The sequence below is a fragment of the Dama dama genome, chromosome 21 (genome assembly GCF_033118175.1).
Source record: "Dama dama isolate Ldn47 chromosome 21, ASM3311817v1, whole genome shotgun sequence".
In the NCBI taxonomy this organism is placed as follows: Eukaryota; Metazoa; Chordata; class Mammalia; order Artiodactyla; family Cervidae; genus Dama; species Dama dama.
In genome coordinates this window covers 10717042-10736142 of record NC_083701.1, presented here as the reverse complement: position 1 = coordinate 10736142, position 19101 = coordinate 10717042, and the positions used below count along the sequence as shown (strand labels likewise).

General features: G+C 44.0%; 1 protein-coding gene across 1 annotated transcript in view; it reads right to left on the bottom strand.

The window, feature by feature from the left end:
* ADCY8 (adenylate cyclase 8) overlaps nt 1-19101 on the bottom strand; it is a 225289-nt gene that overhangs the window by 138867 nt on the left and 67321 nt on the right. Inside the window, exons 3-4 of the mRNA XM_061122792.1 lie at nt 14205-14335; nt 1453-1564 (exon numbers count right to left, since the gene is read on the bottom strand). Of these exons, the coding sequence (XP_060978775.1) occupies nt 1453-1564; nt 14205-14335 (243 nt within the window). The remainder of the gene's footprint in view (nt 1-1452; nt 1565-14204; nt 14336-19101) is intronic.

The following is a 19101-nucleotide window of genomic DNA, read 5'->3' as shown; positions in this document are numbered from 1 at the left end:
ATCCTACCTGGCGACGACTTACCCCTTTTCTTTCCCTGTAATTTTTGCCTTCTGTAGAATGTCTTACAAATGGAATCACCAACTGTCTAACCTTCTGTGGCCTGGCTTCTTCACTTGTCATATTGCATTGGAGATTCACAGATGTTGTAACATGTAATGGTGGTTTATTCCTTTTTACTGCTGAGTAGTATTCTGCTGTACTTGTCTTCTTTTTAAGACCCAGCCTAAGAATCAGTTTCTCCCAGAAGTCTTCTCTGACCCAAGGCTTATACATCGTTTCTATGTTCCTATGGGATTCTAGACTTGCTTTCATCACAGCATATAGCACACTGTACACTGATGACCTCTTTAGGTATCCCTGACAATACTCAACTCTAAGAAGGGAGAAAATGTGTTTCAGTCATTCCCATATTCCCAACACAACACCTAATAGATGCTTAGATGCAGGATGAATGGATCTCTGTGACAATCTCTGTGACCTCACTCTGAGTGAAGTGACCTTAAAATAGCACATTTTGATGCCCTAACAATCATATGGGCTTATCATATGATTGTTTGATATCATATCATATCATGACCCTGGTGGCTCAGACAGTAGAGAATCTGCTTGCAATGCAGGAGATCTGGGTTTGATCTATGGGTTGGGAAGATCCCCCGGAGAAGGGAATGGCAACCCACTCCAGTATTCTTGCCTGGAGAATTCCATAGACAGAGGAGCCTGGTGGACTACAGTCCATGGGGTCACAAAGCAATGATAAGGTTTCATTCCACTCTCACAACAGCCTGTGAACCTGGCACTACTATACATCCTTTACAAAGCAGGAAGTCAAGTCATGCCAATTTGAATCCAAAACCTGGGCTAAAATACAGTGTGACAATGACATTCCTCTGTGATTTGAGTGGCTTGAGGACTTGAAATCTTTGTTTTGGTGGCAAATGTTCATATTCTTTAACCTATTCTCTATTTTAGCTCTGGTCAAGCCAACAGCACAAGAAAGGTAGTGTCCTATTGGCTAAAACCCAAGCTCTTAGGTCAGACAAAATGGTGGTGGGGCGGGTCAGTAGCTCACTGGTCCTTGAGAAGAGGCCAATTCATTCCAGATGGCTGGGGTTGGCTGGGAAACTGTAGGCAGTCGGCTCTGCATGAAGCAGCACTGAAGCTGCATCTGCATGGAGCCCGGCCACAGGCGGAGGAGAATGGAAAACAGATTTAAAAGCACTTTGGTTTAATTGTCACTCAACCAGCTGTCTCTCAGCTGGGAAAATTCATCTGACAAACCGTAAATAACTAACATCAGTCCCCAGAATGCACAACGGTCAGGGGTCCAGGTCTGGGGTCAGGATGCAGAATGGTAATGACATTGGTGATGAAGACTGAGTCCCTTTTCCCCCTAATTCTGCATGCAGCCTGTCACTCCTGTGAAGACGAGGAGGGAATTAAATTCAACTCACATGGGCCAGTCGATCAAATCTGGCAAAGAGCTCGTTGAGCATCCTGACCAGCTCCTGAGCAGACAAGGTCGTGGAGAGGTTGGTAAATCCTTTAACATCTGCAAAAAGAATACTAGACAACAGGAAAGGGGTGGGGAGGGGGAAGAGAGCACATTAATATTTGAATCCATCTTGGGAGAAACATTCCCATTCAAACAAACCAACTGTGGCCTGAGATGTTAGCTCTCCTTGCCAGGGGAGTCTCGAGGTATACCGCAGTGTTTACCAAATATTTCAGCGGAGAGTCCACCCAGGGGTTGAGGAAGGACAAGAGAGCAAGAGAAAGCCCTTCTTCCTGTGCAGGACTGTGGAGCGCTGGTGACTCAAACAACCCAAAACAGGAAGTTTTCAGTAGTGAAGTGACAGTCACTCACTCGTGTCTGACTCTTTGCAACCCCTTGGAATTCTCCAGGCCAGAATACTGGACTGGGCAGCCTTTCCCTTCTCCAGGGGATCTTCCCAACCCAGGGATCAAACCCCGGCCTCCTGCATTGTAGGTGGATTCTTTATCAACTGAGCTATGAGGGAAGCCCTGGAATAGATCAATTTATTGTGGAAAACAAAATGAAGCCTTATGAATTATCCTTGCAAATGCAGATGTCATGAACACAGAGCGTAATGGACACAGGGACAAAAGAATGCAAAACCACATTATCTCCAGTCCAATGACATATACTCTATCCCAAATTGCAGGCACATAGAGTTAAGATGTTTTTTAAAAATTGCGGAAATAAGTAGCAAGCCTGGGAGACCTTAGGCAGAATAATAATGACTTCTCTGAAGTGTATATTTACTAAGAATTTCAGTTAGCTGAGGTCTTATCCTATGCATATGGCTTGGTGGAAGGGAAGCAAGCCTTGAAAGCCTTAACAAAGCAAGGCACTATATGAGCACTGTCTTAGTCAAGTCACCCAGTTAGCCCGGGGGGAAGGCACTGTTCATCCCAATGTGAAGATCAGGAGAGTGAGGCAGGGAATCTTGCCCAACATTCACTGGTAGCCTGTGGCAGAGTTGGGATTGCCCTTGAGGCTGAACTGCACAGTGAGGGACCACTCCTTCCACCTAACACACCATCTCAGGGATCACTTCAACCTCAGGGGCACCGCTGAAAGGAAGCATGACCCCAGAAAGGGGGCCGTATTTTCTTGATTCTTGTGTTTCATCATCTCTGAAACTGACTGTACCTTTGCAGAGTATCACACTTTTTGGTTAGTTTTCTTAGTGTTGCATAAAATAATGGTGAGTTTCACCACCAGTGTGACTTAGTTTTAATGAAATAGCTGAATCAGCCAGAAGGCACTGCGGAATGTGTGTTGACTTACGTTGGTCACCCCTGTATTCAGTGGTTCTTAAAGTTGTCTCCATTACCAACCTCTTTAAGAACCTGATAGAGGTTATGAATTCTAGCTCCTAAAAAATGTACAAGTGTTCAAAATTTTGCACTTGATTTCAAGGGATTTGTACCTTCCCAGAAGCCAACTCAGGGACTCATTAGGAATCCTTAGATCTCAATGTTTAAAAATATTTATTTTGTTTTATTTATTTATTCAGTTGCACTGAATCTTAGTTGTGGCAGATGGCATCTTCAATCTTTGTTGCAGTATGCAGGGTTTTTAGTTGTGGCATGTGGCGTCTTGTTGCCTGACCAGGGATCCAACCCAGGCCCCCTTCATTGGGAGCTCAGACTCTTAACCACTGGATCACCAAGGAAGTTCCCTTTAGATGTCAATTTAAAAGCTATTGCTTTAATTAATTAGTTAATGTGTTAATTATTTAAGCAAATATTTATGTGACCAGCTACACACTGCTAGAAAATTGAATTAAATGATAAAGAATGTCCAGGACCTGTCCTCAAGATCCTTAGAGGATGGGGAATGGAGTTGGGCAGACAAAGAGAAAAACAAAAACAACACAGGCAATGACTACTGTAAGGGAAAGACTCATGGAGGGGTTTGACCAGCCACTGGAGGATCAGGAGTTTCTTAGTGAAGCCAAGTCCAGGGGGAGTCTTGAATGACCTAGGGCAGGAGTCCCCAACCTCTGGGATCTGAGACCTGGTGAAGTGAGGTGGAGCTGATGTAATAATAATAGAAATAAGGTGCACAATAAATGGAATGCACTTGAATCATTCAATACCATCCCCCGTCTACGTCCTAGTCTGGAAAAACTGTCTTCCACGAAACTGGTCCTTGGGGCCAAAAAGGTTGGGGACTGCTGCTCTAGAGAACTTGATGGTAAAGTGAATAAAAGAATGGGTGCTCTTAGCAAGAGAGGCAGCACATACTAGGGTCTGTTTGGAGAACGAGGAAACGTACCAAGTTCTGCAAGAATTCAAAGACAGCGTGTCAAAGGGTAGTACTGAGCAAGGAAGGTGGGAAGAGAAGAGGGAAAGAGGGAGAAAGAGAGAGAGAAGGAGGGAGGAAGGGAGAGAGAGATGAGCTCAGAGAAGAGAACAGAGCAATAATAAAGAAGGGCTTGATAAGACGGGTTGATGAATACAAACTTTTTCCTGACCATGGCGGAAAGCGAGTGAAGGGTTTTAAGCATGGGAATGATACTTATAGGTTGTTCCTGTATGAGGCTTCCTCTGGAAGGGTCACCACACTGCTACTGTCCTCTACAGTTTTCTGGTGGTATAGCATCCGGTTACGTGCACAGAATTTGTGCCTAGACAGATTGGGGCTCAAATCCCAGGTCAACCACTTATGAATACCATGAACTTCTCCAAGCCTTTGTCACTGGAGATCATTTCAGTACCTACATCACTGGTAGGTAGCGAGTGTTTAGCACAGTGCCTGGCATAGTAAGTGCCCCATAAATGTGTTAGCTCTTGGCATCATGATTGTACAAAAGTGCACTATAATTGAATGGTTGAATGGAGGAGAGACAAGCAACGAGGTAGAAGAAAATCTGACTATTAACTGGATTACTTATCACCTGAAGTTAAAAGAATTCCTAACTGTGGACAGAAACCTGAAACAACAGTAGTAGCAGTACTCAGAGAGTGTAGACTGTGGACTTGATATTGTTCTAGGAGTTCTACATGTATGAACTCATTCATTCCTCATAACAACCTATGAGCGAGGATCTAGGATGATCACCTCCACTTTACAGATAAGGAAGCTGAAGCCTGAGTAACTTGGCAACACACATGAAAAGCTGGGGTTTGAACCAGACAGCCTGGCTCTGGAATCTTTACTCTTTTTTAAAAATCTTTTGGCCATGCCACGCAACATGTGGGTCCCCAATCAGGGATCAAACCCACATCCCCTGCATTAGAAGCACAGACTCTTAACCACTGGACAGCAGGGAGTCTATACTCTTTACCACTATAGTATGCTACCTTTGAAATAAGCCATCATCCTCACACATGTGGGAAGTGGAAGGGTCCAGAGATCGTCCAGTTGAATTGCTCACTTTATGGATCTATTTGCCCAAAACTATGGACTTCCCTGGTGGCTCAGAGGTTAAAGCATCTGCCTGCAATGCGGGAAACCTGGGTTCTATCCCTGGGTCGGGAAGATCCCCTGGAGAAGGAAATGGCAACCCACTCCAGTATTCTTGCCTGGAGAATCCCATGGACAGAGGAGCCTGGTGGGCTACAGTCCATGGGGTCGCAAAGAGTCGGACATGACTAAGCGACTTCACTTCATGGCAGGGATGGTTCATACATTCATTTAACATCTAATAAATTAAATGCCTACTATGTGTCAGATCCTGGAGATACAATGGAGAGCAGAAAGTACAATCACAGCCCTTATGGAATAAGGAACCTACTGAAAAAAGAAATAGAATCGTTAAGAACAAAGGGCATAAAGGTTTCAGATATGCTGTGTTTCAACACCATCATTTCTGAGTGTGGCCTTCTGAACACACGTTGCCTTATGCACCTGTGTCTGTACAGGGTGTGCCTGCTCCCTGGCATAGCTTTCTTTCCTATTACTACCTACTAAAATCCTACTTGTCAAAATAAATAAATAAATAAAATAAAATCCTATTTGTCTGCATCCCAGTGTTCACTGTAGCACTGTTCAGAACAGCCGAGACATGGGAACAACCTAAATGTCCATCCACAGAAGAGAGGATAAAGAGGATGTGGCACAGACAACAATGGAGTATTAGCCATAAGAAGGGATGGGACTGTGCCATTTGCAGACACGGATGGACCTAGAGACTGTCATACAGAGTGAAGTAAGGCAGAAAGAGAAAAACAAATATCCTGTATTAATGTACTTATATGGGATCTAGAAAAGGGTACTGATGAACCTATCTGCAAAGCAAAAATAGAGACATAGTCATAGAGAACAAATGTATGGACACCAAGGGGGAAATGGGAGTGGGATGAAATGGGAGATTGGATTTGACACATATAAACTACTGATGAAAGTGAAAGTCGCTTAGTCATGTCCGACTCTTTGCTACCTGGTGGACTATACAGTCCATGGAATTCTTCAAGACAGAATATTGGAGTGCTTAACCTTTCTCTTCTCCATGAGATCTTCCCAACCCAGGGATCGAACCCAGGTCTCCTGCATTGCAGGCAGATTCTTTACCAGCTGAGCCACCAGGGAAGCCCAAGAATACTGGAGTGGGTAGCCTATCCCTTCTCCAGCGGATCTTCCCGACCCAGGAATTGAACCAGGGTCTCCTGCATTGCAGGTGGATTCTTAACCAACTGAGCTGTGAGGGAAGCTCATATGATACTATGTCTAAAATAGATAACTCATGAGAACCTCTGTATAGTACAGGGAACTTTATTCAATGCCCTGTGGTGACCTAGAAGGAAATCCATAAAAGAGGGGCTGTATGTCTATGTACAGCTCTGCTGTGAGGCAGAAACTAACATGAGATTGTAAAGCAACCAAACTCCAATTAAAATAAACAAAACAAAGTCCTGGACTTCCCTGGTGGCTCAGTGGTAAAGAATCCACCTGCCAGTGGAGGACCCAGGGGTCTGACCCCTGATCCAGGAAGATCCCACCTGCCGCAGGGCAACTAAGCCCAGGTACTGCAACTACTGAGCCGGTGCGCTAGAGCCTGGGAACAACAGCTATTGAGTTCGTGCGCCGCAACTACTGAGACCCAGCGCCCTAGAGCCCGAGCTCTGCAACAAGAGAAGCCATCACAATGAGAAGCCCAGGCACCCCAACTAGAGAGTAACCCCTGCTCGCTGCAGCTAGAGAAAAGCCCGAACAGCAGTGAAGACCCAGCGCAGCCGTAAATCAATCAATAAAACCCTTTTTAAAATGGTCCATCTTAAAAAAAAATCTTTGGAAAAATAAAATAAAATCCTAGCTGTCCTTTAAGACACCATTCATATGCTAAGATTCAACTTTGATGGAGATTTCCCCAAGCATAGCTGGTCACCACACTCTAGCTCCTTGCCTAGCCTGTGGGCTCCTCTGTCAGGGCACTAATCCCCTAATCGTGTGTGCTAGGTGTAAAGAACAGGAAGAGCTTCACCTCTGTATCCCAAATCTGAGCACATGGTGGGCCTCATGAAATATCCCCTGAATTGAAACAACAGAAATCTTCAGAATTAAATCTTCCTTCCTCAGAGTGGTCATGGCCACCCCTGGCATCTCCTGGAACCTGCTTAGAAATGCAGAATCTCAGGCCCCACCCCAGACCCTCTGGGTCAGAATCGAACAAGAATTTAACAAGAGCCCCAGGTGATTCGTGGGCATGCTTAGTTATGCAATAAGTTTTTCGAATAAAAGACAAGAAGAAACCAACGCCCTGGTTCTCACTTTATTGTTCATTCTGCTACCCCCAGGTGCTGGGCTTAAGATCAGATCTTTTGACTCTAAATACAAGCTTGTAACCTTCCAAGGTGAATATACTGAAGAGGCTATATTAATTGTCAGATCTAATTTGCTTACATAAGTTGTTCATTTGGCTGAAAATAATTTGGCTGAAAAAAAATCAGTCACTCTGCAAATACTGTCCTCAAGGATGCTTAGCAGAATTCACTAGACTCATTAGGAACATGAGCCATGTGTAGACTTTTCTTCCTAACCTGTGTTTTTGGGAAGGTTATTTAATCTCTTTGAGCTTCCATTTTTTGGATAATAAAGCAGAGATCATACAAGCTATTCTTCAAGGTTATTCCACTTATAAATATCATTTATATCACTTATAAATATTGGCACCCCACTCCAGTACTCTTGCCTGGAAAATCCCATGGACTGAGGAGCCTGGTAGGCTGCAGTCCATGGGGTTGCTGAGAGTTGGACATGACTGAGTGATTTCACTTTCACTTTTCACTTTCATGCATTGGAGAAGGAAATGGCAACCCACTCCAGTGTTCTTGCCTGGAGAATCCCAGGGACGGGGAGCCTGGTGGGCTTCCGTCTATAAAGTCGCACAGAGTGAGACACGACTAAAGCGACTTAGCAGCAGCAGCAGCAGTCCTCAATAAGTGGAGGGTATGTAACTCCTTGTGAAAAATTTTGGGAGTTGGGGAGATGGCCACACAAACAGATCTTCAAAGGCAGGTTTTCTAGCTCCACTCAATTGCATTTTGTTTATGTTGAAACCAAGCAGGTTCCTGTGGGGTTCCTGGGCACAAAAGCCTTTCTGTGGCCCCCATTTCTTGATTACAAAAAATAGGATCCATTCAGCCTCTGTGACTTTTCCTGAGTTCCAAAGCGCAGGCTCAAAAAATTACTAATTAGGGAAGGGATGGGATGCAAAGACCAGGGAGGAGCAGTTAAGAAACAATAATGCAACCTTGGGGCAGGGTCCTGGTTCCCCCTCAAGGGATACACATAACAATATCTTTGAGTTGTTTGCCTGTACTGAAGCCCCCACCAAGTAGAAGTTAACAGTATGCTGCCCACAAGCACAGAGACTCCAGACTGTTTAAAACCAGGTTGATGATGCTGACGCCCACTTACCTCCCCACTGCAAATCAGAAGAGCATCCATCAGCTGATCACACCCTCTTTGAACTATAAGGCTCCTCACTGCCCGCTCCAGGTCAGCACACACTGTTTTGAGGGCAGTAGCCCACTGTGGCCCCCTTTGCTTGACAAAGCAATAAAGCAATTCTTTTCTACTTCACCCAAAATTCTGTCTCCAAGAATTAACTCAGTGTCGGAGTACAGAGGCTGGATTCAGCTTCAAAGTGATGATTGCCCACTTTAACAAGCCTGGCTGGGAAGAAGCTGCCAATCAATAAATTGAGTGGACTGTTATGTGAGCATATATGCAAGTGTACATGCTGTGGGGTCGGGGGCAAGAGGAAGGGAGTTAGGGAGCTCGGGCTGAGAAGCTAACTGTCCACCAAATCCACACCTCCCTGTCACTAGCAAAGGCCACTAGCAGGGCTCTGGCCCTCTTCAATGAAGGTGGGGCCGTGTAATCAGGTCCGATCAACGGAATCTGAGCAGACTGATACATGCCATTTCTGGGCCGAGTGTTATAAAAGCAGGTATGCTTTTTCTCTCCAAGAGCTGAATGGTGAGAACGTGGACACCCATATGAAATGCAGGGGCCTTTATCCTTGAATCACCCACTGACCAGGGTATATAAGTCAGGAGGAAGCTGTGTGGACAAATTATATTGAGTTTATATCACTGAAACTGAGAGGTTATTTGTTAGAGCATTACCCTAACTAGCACAAGAAGAGTCTTAAATATATGGGGAGTGAGGAAAGAGAAATAGAACTGGACAGATGGGACTGGAAGCCCAAATGGCTTGCCATAAAAAGCCGAGTGGCCAGGTGGAGCTCCAGAACGAAGCTGGTGAAGTCTCAGATGTTTATAGCTGAAATCGACTTGACAGTCCAAATGTTTTGTCCATTTCAAGCAGCTAGGTTTTTGAATTAGGGAAACGGAGATCCAGAAAGACAAAATGATGCAGAAGATGTGCCTCATAGAAAGCGCTCTGGGATGCGTGCAAACCCTGAGCTGCTCACTGTAGTCCACCCTGGGACACTCATGTCCCCAAGCACAGCTCCTCTTCCCACTCTTTATCAGGACAGGATACAATGAGCTGTATGAAATATAACTGAGCTGGACATTTAGAGCAGACTAATTTTAGGGAAAGGTCACAACATAAAAATGACATAAAAGCAACCGAGAAGAAAGAATGATCCAGGTGGGTTGCCTGGAAGAGAGTGACAGGATGAGAACTACATTTCAAAAATGCCACCTTCCTGCACTGGGTGTGCTCTGGGAGTCGGGGTAAGGCTGTCCTCCTCTGCTTTTTTCTTTTTAAATCTCTGGTCCTATTTTAGTTCTCAGTATCCTGGTTATGGGCAGGAGAGGCTCCACCGCCCCACGTTGAGAGCATCTTCCCAGGACCTGCGGGCCGTGGGCATCTCGCCGCCAGTGCCTCTATGAACAGCAGGGAGGGGAGCCTCCAGCTGCCAGGATCTTTGCACATTCTTCTCCCATTAGAAATGGCTCCTTCACCACGAGCTCAGGCTGCTGGAGAATGTAGGGCAGCAAACTCAATCTTAATTTAGTGTGGCTCCAAGTTCTGGAAAGGAGTCTGGAGCACAAAAGCTCAGTTCGATGACTGAAAATAAATGGGCAAGGTGCAGAGAGCAGAAGTAACTTTAGTTGTCCTCCACTAAGGGAAGTCCTGGAAATTGATTAATGCAGAAGGAACCCCAAACGTGTTACTTATTGAACGTAAAGCTCCCAAGTACGTTGACATGGGCATGCAGGCTTCTTTATATTTTTATCTATAAATATTTACTTCTATATATTTTTAGGATAATTTTTTTCTCTCCTCTTTCTTCATGGTGACAGGCACTTTTGTAATTTGTCATATATCTATTTTATAATATGTCATATTTCATTACAGTTATACTTCATTAAATTACACATACTTATATATGGGCTTCCAAGGTGGCGCTAGTGGTAAAGAACTTGCCTGCCAATTCAGGAGACATAAGAGACATGGGTTTGATCCCTGGGTTGGGATGATCCCTTGAAGGAGGGCATGGCAACCCACTCCAGTATTCTTGCCTGGAGAATCCCATGGACAGAGGAGCCTGGCAGGTTATAGTTTGTGGAGTCACAGAGAGTCAGACACAACTGAAGTGACTGAGCATGCACGCATGCATGCTTATATAGAAATCATTATGCTATGTAAATACATATTTCATAATGTCATATATATCAAATATTTATTATATATTTTGTATTTTTTGTATTTATAGCTCATTGTTCTGCCTTGACTTGTGCTGATTCTTCTGTCTAGGATTCCTTTCCTTGAGTTTTTTCATTTGGCTGACTCAATTTCAAAGAAGCAAATAAGAACCATCTCATCTAGGAATGTTTCTCTATCCACCTCCATCCCCACTCCAGGCCTTCTTCTTTTTTTGATCTCTTAGCAGCCTTTGCTTATTTTAATAATAGCACCCCACACTGGATTATAGTTATTGGTACCGCCCTGAGCCTATTCTGCAATTGGTATTGATGGGTTCCCATTGTCTGTGGGACCAGTTCCTTGATCTGGATTGTACTTTTACTAGAGCTGCTGTTTGAGAAGGGGCTCCTTGCAAACTCAAGCATCTAAACCAGTGTATCTCAATTCTTGGATGAGAATCTCAATGACCCATACTTCAACACCCTCTAAAGGGTGGTGTTAGAATCAAGCATTCTGCCAGACTTACTTTCACACAAGTGCCCTGGCACACCAGAGAAACACCCAGGGATGCTGGTAAGAAGGAAGAGCTGTTCTTCCATTCTTCCAAAGTTAGGAGGAAAGGAACCAAGAGGGTACACTGGTGATTTTTAGAGCTGTTCAACCTATAGATTTTCCCCAATGCTTGGGAAATTGCCACCCTATGATATTTGCTTGGAGGGAGATACAATTCTATTGGAAAAGCTGAAAAGTCAGATTTTTTTACTTTGTTACTTCTGGGGAATGACTGGGGCTCAGCCAATTGGACACATACATGTGCCTCAGGCTTGCTCAACTTGAGATGCAAAGAGGCAGGGTGGAGAGGGGATCAGGGAGGGGGTCGGGGTAGAGGCAGCCAAATCCAGACTCTGGGGCGGCAGGAGGAATGCTGTGTGCAGGGGTGGAGTCCGGGACAGGGCTGGTAGCACAGGGAACGGATTCTTCAGGAACAGTGTAAGCAGCCAGTGTCCTCACTGGCCCAGTGGCCTGCTGTGATGTTGGCTGAGCTTTCAACTTCATTCTGGCCCATTTCCTGAGCCTGCCTCTCCATGCTTCCCCAGTGACTATGGGGGCAACCACATGGCCTTTCACTACATTTCTTTTATAGCAGCCCGGGCTGGAGTCTTTATTTTCTTTTCAAAGCATCAGTTTTCATTTATTTCAATTCAGACAATAAAAATTGACTTGATTTATCTTTTATTCATTTGTTATTTAAAAATGTATTACTATGACTTGGAACCAATTACTAATAAATCTTTAAGAATTTTAAATTGTAAAATATTACTAAGATATTAAATATCCTATACAAAATTTTCCTAAATACGTCTCTAAGTAAACTTTGTATGAAGCAAGGAAAAGAGAAACTAATTTTTGCTTATTTTGAGTTATAAAAAAATAAGACCTCAAAACCAACGAATGCTGCTCGACATTTACAACTGATGCTGTTTTACAAATTTTTCAGCTCATGGAGTAAAGCAGGGTTGAATTCTTTTCCACTTGTAACCATGAAAATGTCTGAATCTACAGTATGCTTAATGCTCTGTGATGTGCTTACACCCATCCTGTGCTTTGTATATATCTTCAGTCACATAATCTGTATAAACCACTGTAATGTGGCTACTAAAATGCCCAGTTTATAGAGAAAGATCCTGAGATTCAGGTATGTAAATTGCCCACGGTCATACACAAAGAGAGGGAGAACTGGAATTCTAAACTGGTCTGCCTCATTAAAGGGCTTCCTTGGTGGCTCAGGCAGTAAAGAATCCACCTGCAATGCAAGAGATCCTGCTTTGATCCCTGAGTTGGGAAGATCCCCTGGAGAAGGGAATGGCTACCATTCCTTTGGGAGGGCACTCCAGTATTCTTGCCTGGAGAATTCCACGGACAGAGAAGCCTGGTGGGCTATAGTCTATGAGATTGCAAAGAGTCGGACACGATTGAGCTACTAACACTTACTTTTTCACTGCCTCGTTAAGGAGTTCCCCCCCCCCCCCAACTCTGATTTTTACTACACACCATATCGTCTGGCACAAAGGGAGCACTGATGGATGGGTGGATGGGTGAAGCAATAATGGATGGTTGGGTGGATGGATGGATGGATGGGAGGCCAAAAATATGTTTGCAAAACAAAAATCAGCTGTAAACCTTTTTTTGTATTGTTTTAAAGACACTTATGGGGCTTCCCTTGTGGCTTAGATGGTAAAAAGTCTGCCTGCAATGTGGGAGACCCAAGTTTAATCCCTTGGTGGGGAAGATCCCCTGGAGAAGAGAATGGTTACCCACTCCAATATTCTTGCCTGGAGAATCCCATGAACAGAGGAGCCTGGTGGGCTATAGTCCATGGGGTTGCAAAGAGTTGGACACAACTTAGTGACTAAACAACCAAACATCTGTAGGTCACTCAGCAAGAGCTTTGGGCATTAGGGAAGCCCAGTAATGTATGCATGTGAGAGCTGGACTATAAAGAAAACTGAGTGCCAAAGAATTGATGCTTTTGAACTGTGGTGTTGGAGAAGACTCTTGAGAATCCTTGGATTGCAAGGAGATCCAACCAGTCCATCCTAAAGGAAATCAGTCCTGAACATTCATTGGAAGGACTGATGCTGAAGCTGAAACTCCAATACTTTGGCCACCTGATGTGAAGAACTGACTCACTTGAAAAGACCCTGATGCTGGGAAACATTGAAGGCAGGAGGAGAAGGAGATGACAGAGGATGAGATGGTTGGATGGCATCACCGACTCAATGGACATGAGTTTGAGTAAACTCTGGGAGTTGGAGATGGACAGGGAGGCCTGGCGAGCTGCAGTCCATGGGGTCACAAAGAGCTGGACATGACTGAGTGACTGAACTGAACTGAACTGAATTGACCTGATGAAGCCTTAATGTGCTGATCTGAATGGGGAATCAAAAGACCCAATTTTTGTTGTTATAAAACAGCCTATGGGAACATGCTCAGTGCTTTCCTTGGTGTATGTGAGCTTCTAATATTTTTGTGTATCCCACAAATTCGTCAGAATTAGGAATACTGGTGATGAACATGGATGAGGAGGAATGAGGAGGAACCAGGACTACAGCTCAGCTCAGAAGGGAGCCCTGAATGGGACTTTCACAGCCCCTCACAACTTGACCCTTGTCTGCCAAGGTAGATGGGCTTGATCCAGACAAGTTTGGGCATAGATAGGAATCTACATGACGGAAGTGACTTAGCATGCATAAGAAATATAAAGAAGAGATGTATGTAAGCGCCCCTGAAGCCTCCAGATCATATTCTGGAATCATTTTTTCCCCATGAAAGTATAAAAAGCTCTTGTCTTTCCTACACAAAATGTAAAGGCAGGCAAACCTGCTGCAGGGGAGCCAGGCAAGAAGTTGATTAGCAAATATAACTGCATTTCTCTGACATTCTTCTGGAGGCTCAATTTGGAAGTGTAAAACTCTCTGATGAATAATCATTAGTTAATGAGTTAATCAATCACATGAAGAAAGGCACTGACATTTAGGCAGATAGAAATCATGGCAGTGAGGAGAGAGCAGCCAGGGCAGAGACCTATGCGGGGGTCTTGTCGCTCACCTGACATTCTCGTAGCGATGGATGTAGATCCGGTGGAATTGATGCTGTAGGTGCTCATCTTCCACGTTGGTCATGTCATTGATCATCTCCAGGACGACAAATCGAGGAAGCACGGACAGCACAAGTCGCTCCTGGGACAAACCAACACAAGGGTGAGAGCTAAAGTACTGCTGCCGAATCAGTCAACAAAGGACATTAGAGTCATCAAGCCATGAAATTACAGCTGCCCTGATGGTGAGCACTGAGGGAACTCAGGATGGAGACGAAGGAGCTGCCCACTGCCAAGCCCATCTAGCAGTCAAGTGGCTGCAGCCACCCTGGACCACGCACCCTGAGGAAACTCACGATGAGGAAACACACGATACTGGCCCCAGAGAGCAGAGCTGCATATCAAAAGCATGATTTCAATGAGCCCAGATGCTTGTATCTTCCCCTACATAGAAAAGCGCCAAACTCCTTATGAGAGATGTTTGATTTTCTTTTGTTAAGAATACTCCTTTGATGTTCCAACTACCTGGTCTCTTGTTGCAAAAACTCTTATATATCCTGGCTCCCCCATCCGCCCTTGCCTCTTAGAAACAGTTTTCTCAGCATGTCTGAGATGCTGTGATCCAGGCTTGAAATCCTCAAAAAGTCTACTGAATAAAACAAAGCTGTTAGGGGAGTGGGTAAATTTCCTCGGTTCTGTCTCATCACAATAAAAATTTGAAGCATCGGACATTAAAGCCCTTGGCACGTCACAGCTCTCGGACAGTGTTACAGCGCTGTGTTATAGCTCAGTTTTATTTAGAAAATAAAAGTCATAGCCTTGACTAGACGGACCTTTGTCTAGACAAAGTAATGTCTCTGCTTTTTTTTTTTTAATTAAAAAAAATTTTTTTTTTCATTTATTTTTATTCTATGATGTTTCCAGTGGTCATGTATGGATGTCAGAGTTGGACTATGAAGAAAGTTGAGTGCCGAAGAATTAATGCTTTTGAACTGTGGTGTTGGAGAAGACTCTTGAGAGTCCCTTGGACCACAAGGAGATCCAACCAGTCCATCCTAAAGGAGATCAGTCCTGGGTGTTCACTGGAAGGACTGATGTTGAAGCTGAAACTCTGATACTTTGGCCACCTGATGGGAAGAGCTGACTCATTTGAAAAGACCCTGATGCTGGGAAAGATTGAGGGTGGGAGGAGAAGGGGACGACAGAGGATGAGATGGTTGGATGGCATCACTGACTCAGTTGAGACGAGTTTGGGTAAACTCTGGGAGGTGGTGATGGACAGGGAGGCCTGGTGTGCTGCGGTTCAAGGGGTCACAAAGAGTCGGACATGACTGAGCGACTGAACTGAACTGAACCCTTTTGTTATTCTTTTCTTTATCAAATAAAATCATGCACACACACACACACACAAAAAGAAAATAAAATAAAAGGAACATACGTCCTCGAGGTGTGAGGGCAAAAGATGTGAAGAGAAGAGAGAGAGAAAAAGAGAGACATGGAGAGTGTGCGCGCGTGTGCACACACAGAGAGAGAGAGAGCCCCCTGGCCCTTTGGCTCCTCTTTTTGTTTTTTTCCTCTCCCTGGGCCTGCTCTATGTAAATAGGGCTAGCCAGGAGTGCTGTTTGTTCTACCTGAGGTCCTCACTCTGGTCCTCGGACCTTCCTTTGTTCTATTTTCACGGTCTTTTCCCTTTCTTGTCTTTTAGCCACTGCCATTCTGGACTCCTTTTTCCTATTATAACTACCTAATAATAACTATCAACTTTTAGGTTGCACAATCTTTTTCCAATCAACAAGGGACAGTTTTGTTAAACTGATCACTGGGTCTCAGAAGGGTGGATGGAGCGTGTAGAAGTCACGGGGCTCTTGGTTGAACTTCTTGAGGAACTATTGATTTTCTACCATTCTAGGAACTTGACAAACGTCTACTGAGTACTTGTTATTTTCTGGGCACCGTGCTGAGTGTTAGTAGATGGTGGTGAACCAAATGGATGAGAGCCCTACTACTGTGGGGCTTACATTCTAAAAAGGGATACAGACCTTGAATACAACACACCCAAACATGCCCACACACGTTTATGTGTAACAAATGCCAAGAAGAACAGGTCATGATCAGAGAAAATGATGGCTGATGACATAATCCAAATTGGGGGTCAGGAATGACCTTCCTGAGGAACTGATAGGTAAATGAATTTTTGAAAGTTTGAAATGAGCCAGCCTTGTGTAGTGTGAGAAGAGAGCCCCAGGAAGAGGAAACAGCGAGTGCAAATGTCCTGAGGCAAATGAAGAGTAATGGTGTGGGTGGAGGGTGGTAAGAGAGGAGTGTGGTGATATACAACGAGGTTGGAGGTGTAGATAAATGTGTCAGGCCTGCCTAAGATGTTAGCATTTTATTCCATTAAAACCGGAAGCCACTGCATGATACTATGCAGAGGAGTGACATCAGCTGATATTTTAAAAGAACATCCTTGGCTGTGGTTTGGAGAATGAATCATCAGAAGGGGCCAAGTGTGCGGGCAGGGAGACCAGGTAAGAGGTGATGGGGGGATACGGTCTATAGGACTGGCAACCAGAGGGATGGCAGGAGAGAAAGAGGGTATAACCATGGTGATAGCTGGGTTTTTGAGTTTGGTTAATGGGAAGCATGTGCTACATTCACTGAAACAGGGAACATGGGAGAGGAATCAGGCTCAGAAGACATCAACTCTTCCTCGAGAGGAAAGGAAACCAGACATATCGCCTGAAAGTAGGAACCCAACACTTGTCAGAAAAATGTTTTACCATGTGATCAACACGGTAGATAAAAACAAAATAACCCATTAACTAGCAACATGAACTAAATCTTAAAAGGATCTTGTGCTGTGGGAACTAGGCAAGAATCTGCTTCTTTCCTTTTCTATAATTTGCTCTAGTATGGATAGGAGTTTAAGACAGATACGTTTTATTATTATTATTAATTTTCAAAATTCAATAGCTGATTGACAGTGCTAATTGTGCGTTAATTTCTGCTGTCCAGCAAAGTGATTCAGCATCACACACATTCACACATATATACATGCATTCTCTTTAAATGTTCTTTTCCATTATGGTTTTTCATAGGATATTGAATATAGTTCTCCGTCCAAACAGTAGGACCTGGCTGTTTATCCATTCAACCTATAACAGCTTACATCTGCTGACACCAACCACCCACTCAATGCCTCCCCCAACCCCTCCCCCAAGACAGGTGCATTTTAATCATCATAGTTTCTCATATCTTCATAGGTACTTATGGATCCTAAGCATTTTCACCATTCATTCTTTCATTTGTTCCTCACAAAACCCTGAAAAGAAGCAGGCACAAATAATTAACTTCACTTAACTGAGAGACTGAATCAAATCAGATCGCTTGCATGACCTGAACAGTTACCACATGGCAAAGCCAGGACGCAATCCTTTACTACGCTTTTCCTGGATGGGATTCTTGGTGAGATGGGAAAAGCCCCAGGTTCTGAGTCTGACTGGAGTTCAGATCCTGCCTTCATCCCTCAATAATAAGGTAGCACTAGGTGAACTACATCCTCTCTCTGAGACTTAGTTCCCTGATTTGGCAAATAGTGATAAGATCACCTACTTCACAAGGCTGCAATGAAAATTCAATGAAATAAAATACGTGCGGGGCCCGGAGTTAATTCCCTCCTGCTTCCTCTCTGCTCTATTCAACCCTGCTCTCATGTGAAGGGCTTTGTCAATGAAGTGTCCACAGAGCTTTACATGATGAGGTTTTTCCCCTTGGGAAAGCTGTCCCACTGTGGGGCTGAGAAGCCTGCTTCCTGCAAACGCCCCTGCCTGATGTCCATTTCATGCTTATTATGCTGTCTGTCAATTTCCAGGTACTTGTGATCCAGTTCAGGTAACGCTGCTGGATGGGAGTCACTCCTCATCATGGCTTTGAGGGGCACTCGAAGCCTCAAAACTGTAGGTACTAAAGAAATACTTCCTAAACAAATGAGTGAACAGAGAGATGGCAGAGACTGTGTTCAGCTCATGGCTGCATCTCCTTCCATGGCCATCACAGTCCCTGGCACAGGATAATTAATTATTAAATAGATTCTTTAAGTGGCAGTGTACATTCATTCTTCAAGTATGGCATAGATGCTTTATGGGAGACTTTTATTTTATTTAGAAAACATTTTAATTTCAATGTGTTCCTAGATGACTAAAAAATTTAAACTTCTTACAAATTATCATACACAAGAGCTTTTTCTGACCAAACCATTTCATGTTTTATTTTCTGACTATTAGTTCTGGGACACTGGTGAACAGAACAACAGATATTATTTAGGAGGTAGATGCACCTTGTTTGCAAACAGAAATAGATTTTTTGTTTGTTTGTTTGCTTTGTTTTACAATCCCAGAAACACAAGGATTTAACATTAAATACCTTTTAATAATCAAAAGGGAATAATCATAACATTGTCCCCATTAATTCTGAAGATATATTTCATAAAATTCAACATCTTTATGGGAGATTTTCAAAATAAAGTTTTAATAGTGAGATTCTCCAGCACTCAGGTTTGCCAGCCTCTGGCTAGTCTGGCTGCTGCCAACTGCCCCAGTTCCCCACCCTGTAAGGCATTTTCTTCCAGATGATGGGAAATTGCCTGGAGTCTGCTTATAAAAGCCCATTTTCAACACTTTTAGTTCCCTCCGATTTGCTAGCTGCTTGAGAAACATCATTCAAATCCCCTGAAAACACAGCCTGAAAGAAAAATGGGAAAGTTTGCCCCTTAATACAATTCCCAAGTCTTACTGAGGCAGAATATCAGATTTTCCGGCTTTGGAGATCAGAGGCACAAGACTCTCTCCTGTAGCCAGACTGTGGCCCAGGGTGGCCTTTGTACTCACATTCTGCACATCTTTCTCTCCC